At 41.7% G+C, this 11,439-nt stretch overlaps 1 protein-coding gene across 1 annotated transcript; it reads left to right on the top strand.

Annotated features, from left to right (window-relative positions):
* Positions 1 to 5,417: 5,417 nt before the first annotated feature.
* On the top strand, positions 5,418 to 7,107 carry LOC135094403 (uncharacterized). The gene is made up of 3 exons (XM_063994460.1): positions 5,418 to 5,562; positions 5,895 to 6,092; positions 6,681 to 7,107. Exons 1-3 carry the CDS (start codon positions 5,449 to 5,451, stop codon positions 6,810 to 6,812), a joined length of 444 nt encoding a protein of 147 aa, XP_063850530.1. The 5' UTR covers positions 5,418 to 5,448; the 3' UTR covers positions 6,813 to 7,107.
* The last annotated feature ends 4,332 nt before the right edge of the window (positions 7,108 to 11,439 follow it).

Genomic DNA, 11,439 nt, shown 5'->3' with positions numbered 1-11,439 from the left:
GATCTCACTGAACTTTTCCTTTTGTGTCTCACAACACAAGGGGGCAGTCACAGCCTGCCCTCTAAAGACAACTCTCTTCCTCCACACAAAACTACAAGCACCTAATAACACACACAACCTTCACTCAAAATTTCAAAATTCATAGCAACTCCTACACCAGCTTTGGAGTCCTCATCTGGGGAGGAGACCACAAATGTCCCCTGGTTGGACTGCTCTGCTGATGACGCCCCTAAGTATCTTGACACCCCCTCAATTTTTTCTTCATTTACTTCTGCAACATTTGTGATCTAAGATCTGATTTTCAGTCTGTAGAACACCACCTCTCCTCTTCTAAACATCATCTTCTTTTCCTCACTGAAACTTAGGTGCCTGAGGCAACTGACAGTAGCCCTTTTTCTGTTCCCTCCTACTTTCTCTATCCTCATTTTCAATCCAAAGCTGGTTGTTGCATTTATGTGCGCAACAATTTAATCTGCTCTCATGTCCATGCTCTTGAATCTTCCGAGTTTTCCACTATCTGGCTACGACTACAGAGTCACTCTCAAACTAAATTTATCTGTGCTGTATATCTCTCACCTAACTCCTCTGATTATAAGAAATTCTTTGACTACTTAACTTCCAAAGTGGAGCACATTCTGACACTCTTCCCTTTTTGCAGAGATCTTCATTCTTGGAGACTTCAATGTTCACCACCAGCTTTGGCTTTCCTCTCCCTTCACTGACCATCCTGGTGAACTAGCCTTCAACTTTGCTATGCTCCACGACCTAGAGCAATTGGTGCAACACCCTACTTGTATTTCTGACTGTCTTGGAGATATGCCCAATATTCTTGACTTCTTCCTGACCTCTAATCCTTCTGTTTATGCTGTCACCCTCTCTATTCCATTGAGCTCCTCCGATCACAGTCTCATATCTGTATCTTGTCCTATCACTCCAATCCCTCCTCAGCATCCCCCTAAGCAAAGGTGCCTCTGGCATTTTGCCTCTGCTAGTTGGGGGGACCTGAGGAGGTATTTTGCTGATTTTCCTTGGAATGACTACTGCTTCTGTGTCAGAGACCCGTCTTTGTGTGCTGAATGCATAACAGAGGTGATAGTGTCTGGCATGGAGGCATACATTCATTCCTCTCTCTTTTTCTCGGACTAAACCTTCCAAACCTTGGTTGAACACAGCTTGTTCTCGTGCTATACATGATAGAGAGGTGGCCCACAAAAGGTACTTAGGCCTTCCATCACCAGAATCTCATGCACTTTATATTTCTGTCCGGAACCATGCCACGTCTGTTCTCCATCTAGTCAAAAACTCCTTCATTAATAGAAAGTGTCAAAATCTTTCAAGATCTAACTACCCTCATGACTCTCTGACATCTAGCCAAAAATATCTCCTGGCATCTAGCCAAAAATATCTTCAATAACTTTGCTTCTTCTTCTTTCCCTCCTTTATTTCAACCAGATAGCACCACTACCATCACATCTATTTCTAAAGCTGAACTCTTTGCTCAGACCTTTGCTAAAAACTCTACCTTGAACGATTCTGGGCTTGTTCCTCCCTCTCCTCCACCCTCTAACTACTTCATGCTACCTATTAAAATTCTTCACAATGATGTTTTCCATGCCCTTGCTGGCCTAAACCCTTGAAAGGCTTATGGACCTGATGGGGTCCCTCCTATTGTTCTCCGAAACTGTGCCTCCGTGCTTGCACCTTGCCTAGTCAAACTCTTTCAGCACTGTCTGTCAACATCTACTTTTCCTTCTTGCTGAAAGTTTGCCTACATTCAGCCTGTTCCTAAAAAGGGCGACTGTTCTAATCCCTCAAACTACTGTCCTATTGCTTTAATTTCCTGCCTATCTAAAGTTTTTTTAATCTTTCCTCAACAGGAAGATACTTAAACATCTGTCACTTCACAAGCTTCTATCTGATTGCCAGTATGGGTTCTGTCAAAGCCGCTCTACTGGTGATCCTCTGGCTTTCCTTACTGAGTCTTGGTCATCCTCTTTTAGAGATTTTGGTGAAACTTTTGTTGTTGCCTTGGACATATCAAAAGCTCCTGATAGAGTCTGGCACAAAGTCTTGATTTTCAAATTACCCCCCTATGGCTTCTATCTTTCTCTCAAGTTTCTTTTCTGACCATTCTATTGTTGCTGTGGTAGACGGTCACTGTTCTTCTCCTAAATCTATTAACAGTGGTGTTCCTCAGGGTTCTGTCCTGTCACCCACTCTCTTTTTATTATTCATCAATGACCTTGTAAATCAAATTTCCTACCCTATCCACTCCTACGCTGATGATACCACCCTGCACTTTTCCATGTCTTTTTATAGACGTCCAACCCTTCAGGAGGTAAACATTTCATGCAGGGAAGCCACAGAACGCCTGACTTCTGATCTTTCTAAAATTTCTGATTGGGGCAGAGCAAACTTGGTATTGTTCAATGCCTCAAAAACTCAATTCCTCCATCTATCAACTCAACACTACCTTCCAGACAGCTATCCCCTCTTCTTCAGTGACACTCAACTGTCCCCCTCTTCTACACTGAACATCCTTGGTCTGTCCTTTACTTATAATCTGAACTGGAAACTTCACATCTCATCTCTAGCTAAAACAGCTTCTATGAAGTTAGGTGTTCTGAGATGTCTCTGCCAGTTTTTCTCATCCCCCCAGCTGCTAACTCTGTACAAGGGCCTTATCCGTCCATGTATGGAGTATGCTTCACATGTCTGGGGAGGTTCCACTCATGCCGCTCTTCTAGACAGGGTGGAATAAAAAAGTTTTCGTCTCATCAACTCCTCTCCTCTAACTGACTGTCTTCAGCCTTTCTCATCGCCGCAATGTTGCATCTCTAGCTGTCTTCTACCGCTATTTTCATGCTAACTGCTTTTCTGATCTTGCTAACTGCATGCCTCCCCTCCTCCCACAGCCTTGCTGCACAAGACTCTTCTTTCTCTCACCCCTATTCTGTCCACCTCTCTAATGCAAGAGTTAACCAGTATACTCAATTATTGATCCCTTTCTTTGGTAAACTCTGGAACTCCCTGTCTGCTTCTGTATTTCCACCTTCCTATGAATTGAATTCCTTCAAGAGGGAGGTTTCAAGACACTTATCCTTCAATTTTTTTTTACTTTTCTGGGACTGGCATCTCAGTGGGCTTTTTTTTTTTTTATTGGATTTTCGTTGCCCTTGGCCAGTGTCCCTCCTACATAAAAAAAAAAAAAAACACTATTCTATATTTTAGTGTATTTTCCTTATTTCCTCTTTTGTATGTTGGTGTAATATTTGTTCTTTTCCAGTCTTTTGGTTATCTTCCCTGTGATAGTGATGTCACCACTAGACTGTGAATTTTATCAGGCAGTTGTTCTGTACATTCCTTCAATATCTTGTTTGGTACTCCATCTGGATCAGATGCTTTAATTACTTCAAGTTCTTCCATCATCTTAAGTATTTCCTCATAACTGACTGGGACTGCACTCAGTATATATCTCACCAACTTATCCCTTCCAGCATCAAACTCCCCTTCCACAGTAAATAACAATCTGAAACTATTGTTCATAACCTCCACCATGTCCTGTTTGGGTTCATTTATACACTTATCTTTTATATCTCTTTTATAGTTTCTTCTCTCCATTCTTATTATCTCAATGTACTTGTTTCTAGCATCAATATATTCCTCCCATCTGCTCTCAGTTTTCCTCTTCTTCCATCTATTCCAACCATTTGATTTACAATTTGTAGTTTCTTTGCATTATGTATTGAACCATTCTTTACCCTTTCTACATCTCACTCCTCCTTTAGGTACAAATTTCTCCACAGCAGAATTATATTTCCTAATAAATTCATCTCATTTTCTGGAATATCTACATCTTCAAAGTCTTTCCAGCCCATGGCAACAAACTACTTTCTTAATTTTTCAAAATCATCTTTACTATATTTAAATCTTCTTACCTTATAATTTTCATCAGTGATTACATTTTCATTTTTCAAATTAAATTCCATCAACATGTGATCACTTTTACCTAGAGGGCTATCATAGTGTATTGTTTCAATAATTTCCATGTCCTAGGTAAACACTAAATCAAGTCTTGATGGTTTATCTCTTCCACTAAATCTTATATCACAGTCTATCCACTGAGTCATCAAGTTTTCCACTGTTCAGGTTAACAGTCTATTACTCCATGAGGTCTTACTTCTAGTAGTTGTCAGTGTTTCCCACTTTATCTCCTTACAATTAAAATCACCAACAATAACTATATCACTACTTTCCATCACTATCTTTTCAAGACCTTTTAACACATCTACCAACATCTCTTCGTGCTCTTCTTTTTGCCAAGCATTGGTCACAGGTGGCACATACACTCCTACATAATTCATTATCCTTTCTTTTCCACTTCTAATCATCACTTGTAGAATTTCAGACTTGTCTTCACTTTTTATTACCCTCTCCACTTCAACACACTTTTTAATCAGAATGATCACTCCCCCCTCCTCCCTTGTCACTTCTGTTTTTCATCCATAAATCATATTTACCAGTGTCAGGAGTTCCCCATTCATTTTTCCATTTTGTCTCACATAATACAGCAACATCCGGTGCAGTTCTGTTTAATAACTCATTTAATTCCATCTTTGTTGACATTAATCCATTTACATTAGTATAACATACTGTTTGATGTACCATTTCTTTATTCTCATGTTTCTTACTCTTCAGAAAAACTTCTCTTTTTGTTGTTTGTCTTTTTGTTTAGCCTCATTTATCAGCTCCTTTTGCTTCAACCTTTCAATCTCATCCATATCCCTGTTTATCCATACATTTTTATATTCTTCATCTCCAAACAACCTCCAAGACCCACTAATTACCTCTTCTGCTTGTACCTACATTGCAAACTTTGTGTGTGTGTGTGTGTGTGTGTGTGTGTGTGTGTGTGTGTGTCAGATATACACACAGCTCTGCAACACACACTTGTGCACACACACACACACACACACACACACACACACACACACACACACACACACACACACACACACACACACACACACACACACACTGCACCCAAATCAGGCAGTTAAAAAATTAAAGACCTGTTGTTGTTTGAGATCCCTTACCACTCCCCGTACTCTCCTTTTGTCTCATCCCACAGGCATTGTCCATGATGCTTCCTGTGTTGTGGTTCCATCATGGCAGGCATGGAAGTGCCTCTCACTGCATCACCGCCTCATGATCATTGAGAGCATGGACACAGACACTGAGGTGCGGCGCCTCTCCCCCATCACCCTCATTGCCAACACAAGCCACTTTTTTTTATCTTGTCCTTATAAATCTATTTACCAGATTGTCAGTTCCTCATGGGATTTTTTGTGAGTGTTACTAATGCCTCCTCCTCCTCCTCCTCCTCCTCCTCCTCCTCCTCCTCCTCCTCCAGGCCCTAGTGAGTACGTGGACCTCCTCAATGGACAGATGGACAGAGGCTGGTGTGCTGGCTACATGTATCAGGAGCAAATCTCAACCTTCTTCTCCGTTGTGGCAACAGGGATGACATATGAGATGGCCATGACCAGCATGCCCCTTCAGGTACTGCTGTGGTGCTTGTAATGGTGTTGTAGTGGTTGTAATGGTGGTAGTAGTAATAGTAGACAGTGATTGTAGCTATGGTAATAGTAGTTGTAGTAATTTTCAGTGGTATAATAATAATAGTAATTGGAGATAAACAGCAGCCAATTTACACCAATCTTTTTGATGCATAACCTAACATCATTTAACCCAGCCTAACCTCACAACCTAGCACAATCTCACCCAACACTAAGCCAACCTAATCTAACTTAACCCAATCAATTATCATTTCAGGAGCTGCATCTCTAACCTAACCTCACCACACTGACCCTCCACTCACATCACATCTTCAGGTGCTGCGTCTGCACCTGCCACACAGTCCATCCTCTGAGGCCGTTGTCCTGCTCATCTTCCCAAAGCCTCAGCGTTATGACACCTATGTGGATGGTGTCTTTGTTCCCCCAGCCAACCTCAACACCTCTGCAGCCGGCTACAAGCTGTTGCCTGAGAACCCCACCCATCCTCAGGCTTTCCTTCCCATGTTGGACAATGTAAGGGATGGCTGTGTGCTGTGTTGTGTTGTGTCGTGTTGTGTTTGGAATGTAAGGGATGGTTGTGTGTTGTGTTGCATTGTGTTGGGAATGTAAGGAATGACTGTGTGTTGTGTTGTGTAGGGAATATAAGGAATGGCTGTGTGTTGTTTTGTGTTGTTTGAGGCACTGGAGCTCTGTACTTTGCCCTGTCAGTTTGGGGCAAAGGACCAACTGCTCTGCCTTGTCTCTTCCTGCTGGTAACAGAACAACCACTCAGCCTTGCCTCTCCCTGTCAGTTTTGTCATGCCTCCCTATCTGTTTAGTTTTGTCATGCCTCTCACTGTCAGTTTTGTTATGCCTTTCTCAATTTTGTCATGTCCCCATGTCAGTTTTGTTGTGCCTCCCTGTCAGTTTTGTCATGCCTCCCTCTCAGTCTTGTCATGTCTCTCCATGTCAGTTTTGTCAGGCCTCCCTGTCAGTCTTGTCGTGTCTCTCCCTGTCAGTTTTGTCATAGCTCTCCCTGATAGTTTTAGGCAAGGGAAACACTATTATGCCATGCCTGTCTCTGTCGCCACCTCTCCAGCTCACCCAGACCCTCCCCTACAGGCAATGGGGACCAGCTTCTTCCAGCGCAGTGCTAAGCTGGTCCATGTGGTGCTGTGCGAAGGCCACATCCTTGACATCAAGACCACACCCATGATCACCCTCACCAGTGGCTCACATGGTGAAGGAAGATGAATTTTATGAGCAGAACTTGGTGTTGAATCTGGCCAGCCTGTTTGAGGTATCCCCAAACAACATCAGGGTCATCAGTGTTATGCAGGAGCTCTCCAAGAGACAGCAGGGAAGGCTGGAGGTGGGCACAGTGAGGATGCATGTTGGGTCTGGTCTGTGTTGAGTCTGACTGTGGTGGGTGCAGCTGTGTTCAGTGTGGCTGTGTTGAGTCTGGCTTTGTTGGATCTGTGTGTTGTGCGTGGCAGTGTTGGTCTGTGTGTTATGTGTGACCATGTTGTTTGTGGCTATGTTGGGTGTGGCTGTGTTTGGTGTGGCTGTCTGGGCTGCCTGGTCTCCCTTACTAGTAGGAGCTCAACATGCAAGACTTATTCTCAAATGTTTGGGAGTCTCAACTAATTGGAGATCTAATGGAATTTATCTGAGTTTTCAAGGTAATTTTTATGACACTTGTGATAGGGAATGATCTCACCATGAAAGGGCAGGATTAAACCAGTTTATGCTGTGAGGCTTTGCTGTGGAAGTATGTGGACAGCTGTGGTGTGCCTAAGCTCTTGGGATGTAGCAGGGTGGTCCACAAGACTGTCCCATTACACTAGGAGCCAACAGAGCTAAGAGTGTGAGTGATGTGTGCAGGAGTGTGTGGTGCTTTGTGTGGGCCATCCTGTGTGAGATTGCCAGCCTGGTATATAGATAGATAGATAGTGGTAGTTTAACAAGGACTGTGCCAAATGAATGGGAAAGTTGCTTATGAGATTCTTACTATTCATTATATCTGAAAATAATTACTAAAGAGAACAAAATGTTTAAGAATACAACTTAAATTTACTTAGGCTGAAGTGGCCAGCGCTCACACTACAAGCCTGAATGATGAGGAGGAGGAGGGAGCAATTGGTGGGGAGGTGATTCCCTACAAGAAGCTGGTGCAGAGTCTGGAGAAAGCCGTCAATAGATTCCAGGATGGATCATGCAGCAACTGTGCCTCTCTCTCTTGGTAAAGTGAACCTCTGCTCTTTGTTCCTTTGTGATCTTATGTTGTCTCTTCCCCCAATGCTTCCTCTTAAGGCAAACACTACTCTGTCTCTTTACTGCCTTAAGTCATCTCTCACTCCTGTAACTCCTTTTGGTAAAATAACACTGTTCTCTGCCCCTTTACTGCCTTGAATCATGTCCTCATGCACTTTGTCATCAGCTGAACCATTAACAGAGGTAGTGTGTTCCTCCAATACCCACCTCTCTTCCTCAGGTGAGTGACCCCATCGAGCCACCACCCAAGGAAGCCCCTCCAAAGGCCACAGAGGAGGAAGGCAGTGTTGTCATTCTGGATGCCAAGCTGTTCTACAAGCAGCAGGAGAAGGAGGTGGCAGAGAAGATCAAGGAAAGCCTGGCAGTGACTGAGTATGCCAAGCCATCCAGTGCATTGGTGCTGAGTGGTGTGTCCAGCAGTGTGGTGCAGTACACAGTGTTTGAAATGCAGCTGTCCTTTACTGTGCTGGATACAGAGGTGTGTGTGTAGTTGTAGTATACAGGGACTAAGCCACACGCCTCTGGTTCTGTCTCCTCCTTTATTCATCCATCAGTTTATGTACATTTCTTGCCTCTCTCACCTTTGTTTTTCTACTTGTGATAAACAGGGGCTGGGCTACATTCCTTATCCCATCTCTGTATTCATTCAGTTCTTGTGTGTGTGTGTGTGTGTGTGTGTGTGTGTGTGTGTTTACCTAGTTGTATTTACCTAGTTGTGAAATACAGGACAAGATCCACACTAGGCTTGTGCCGTCCCGTCTCCATATCGACTTTATCTAGATTTTCTTTAAATTTATGAATTGTCTTTGCACATACAGTCTCATCCTTAAGTTCATTCCACACTGTTATACTTCTGTGTGGGAAGCTATGTTTCTTGATGTCTCTTCTGCAAACACTCCTATTCAGTCTCCTTCCATGTCCTCTTGTGTCTCTAGTATCTGGTATCAAGAGGTCTTCTCTGTCCGACTTTTCCATTCTTTCCAGTATTCTATATATATAGCTATCAAATCACCTCTTTCCCTCTTTTTTCTAGTGTAGTCAGGCCCAACCTCTTCAGCCTTTCCTCATAACTATACTCTCTTAAGCTTGCAAGGATTTTAGTTGCAGCTCTGGATTCTTTCTAACTTTCTTGTATCCTTTTTCAAACTTCGACCACACTGATGCTGTGTACTCCAATCTCGGACGTATCATCGTTGTTATCAGTTTTTTTATCATACCTTCATCAATATAGGAGAATGCTATCTTGATGTTTTTCAGCAGTTTATATTTTTCTCCTATAATTTTTGTTTATGTGCTTCCAAAATGATAAATTATCAGTAATAATTACTCCTAGGTCTTTTTCTTCTGATCTTATAGAGATTTCCTCATTCCCTAAGTAATAGTTGCCAACTGGTCTTTTCACACTTTTTCCAAACCTCATCACACTACATTTTTTTAGCATTAAACTCCATGTTCCACCTCATTAACCCTTCATTAATCTTAATTAAGTCCTGATTTAAAGCATTGCAATCCTCTTCATTTGTTACTTTCCTCATAATCTTAGCATCATGAGTGAAAATGTTCATGTAACTTTCTACACCTTCTGTCACATCGTTTACATAAACTGTGAACAAAATAGCCACTCGTTACTGTTCTCCAGTTTGACCTGCTGCCTTTAATTACTGTCCTCATTTCTCTGTTTGTCAAAAAGTCAGTCATCCACTTTAACAGTAATCCACTGAGTCCTCCAGTTTTTTCCAATTTCCATATTAGTCTTCTGTGTGGAACTTTATTGAATGCTTTTCTCAGATCTAAGTATATGCAGTTGGCCCATCCATCTCTCTCTGGCACTATATCTAATACTCTTGAGTAGAAACTTATCAAATTTGTAACACAAGATCTTCCTTTTCTGAAACCAAACTGTTTCTCTGTTATCACCTTGTTGTCTTCTAGGTACGAGTATTTCACCCATCTGTTCTTGATAATCTTTTCACAAATCTTTGCCACCACACTTGTGAGTGATACAGGTCTATAATTTAATGGATCTTCTTTACTTCCAGTCTTGTGGATTGGGGTAATATCTGCCCATTTCCAATCTATGGGTACTCTACCTTTTACCAGGATGGTGCTAATTATATTGTGCAATGCTGAGACTTATTGTGAGCTATGCTCTTTTAAAATCCAACTGGAGACACCATCAGGACCCATTGCTTTCCTTACATCCAGGTCTTCCAACATATTCTTTACTTCATCTACTGATGTTTTAATCTCCTTTAGGTCGGTCCCTTTTTCTAATGCTGTCCTCTCATCTCTGAAATCATTTTCCTTAGTAGACACAGAGTGGAAGTATCTGTTAAACACTTCAGCTACCTCTTCTGGGTTATCCACTGTCTCTTCTCCAGCCTCTACTGTGCTTATTTCATCTTTACTCTTTAATTTTCCATTAATGAATTTATAAAATAATTTTGGTTGGTCTTTACATTTCTCCACAACATTCTTTTCAAAATTTTTCTGCTCATCTCTGCGAGTTTTAAGAAATTCGTTCCTCTTCCTTATATAATTGTTCCACAGGTCCAGTCTCCTGTTTTTCTTCCACTTGTTCCATGCTTTTTCTCTCTCCAATCTAGCTGTTGCACATCTGTTGTACCCATTTCTCTACTCCCTCATTATAAATGTCCAGGAAAGCTGTCCACTTTTCCTTTATGTCCTCCTTTTGAATAACCATGTTCCAATTCACTTCACTGAAATACTTCCTAAATTGTCCAAAGTTAGTCTTGCTGTAGTTTAGCCATTCTCTTCTGTGGTCCTCTTTTCTTATACTGAGGTTATTATCCATAGCTGTGAACTGAATCAGCTCATGATCACTTTTTCCTATTGGGTTTATGTATTTAAGGTCTTCTACTATTTCTTGTTTCTTGGTGGAAATTAGATCGAGCCTTGAAGGTGCTTCATTTCATCTAAATCTTGTGTCATCTGTAACCCATTGTGTCTGGAAATTTTCAGTAGCCAGGTCTAGTAGCTTGTTCCCGCCATGATGGCTCACTGCCTTCTGTGGTCCAATTCTCCCAAGATATCTCTTTACAGTTAAAGTCCCCCATCAGGAGTATATCGTCATTTTCCTCAAATAACTCTGCCAAACGTGTCCTTGTGTCCTCAAGCATTTTGTTATATTCGTCCTTTCTCCAAGAGTTGGAATAGGGGGGAACATAAGTCACCACAATGTTACAGTATCTTACAATATTCTGTCTTAAGTTTATTTTCAATACTTCTGCCTCCTCCACCCCATATGTGACAGATTCCACTAATAAATCCTTCCTGATTAGAAGCATCACACCTCCTCCCTGTTTATTTTTTTCTATTTCTCATCCAGAGGTTGTATTTTCCTTCACCAATATTTGATATATCCCTTCACTTGCAAATTTAATTTCAACAATTCCCATGATGTCCGGTTTCTCCTCTTTTAATTTCTTCGATCTCTCCAGTTAGCTCTTTTTCTTCTTGTAATGTCCCCACTAATTTTTCCACACATGTCTTTTCCTTCTTTTCTCTTTCAGTCCACTGAGGTGTATACTCTTCCTTCAGACCGAATACCACGACAGTTTTTTTCTTATCCTCAGTTTCTCTCACC

This window comes from Scylla paramamosain, chromosome 45, assembly GCF_035594125.1.
Source record: "Scylla paramamosain isolate STU-SP2022 chromosome 45, ASM3559412v1, whole genome shotgun sequence".
NCBI classification, from domain to species: Eukaryota; Metazoa; Arthropoda; class Malacostraca; order Decapoda; family Portunidae; genus Scylla; species Scylla paramamosain.
Note: the sequence above shows the minus strand (reverse complement) of the source record. Positions and strands in the feature narration are given on the sequence as shown.

Bases quoted from the DNA above. Each gene is read 5' to 3' on its own strand.
- LOC135094403 (XM_063994460.1), top strand. From the start codon at position 5,449: ATGGACAGAGGCTGGTGTGCTGGCTACATGTATCAGGAGCAAATCTCA. The intron at 5,563-5,894 runs GTACTGCTGTGG...TCACATCTTCAG, and splicing joins TGACCAGCATGCCCCTTCAG to GTGCTGCGTCTGCACCTGCC. The intron at 6,093-6,680 runs GTAAGGGATGGC...CCTCCCCTACAG, and splicing joins TCCTTCCCATGTTGGACAAT to GCAATGGGGACCAGCTTCTT.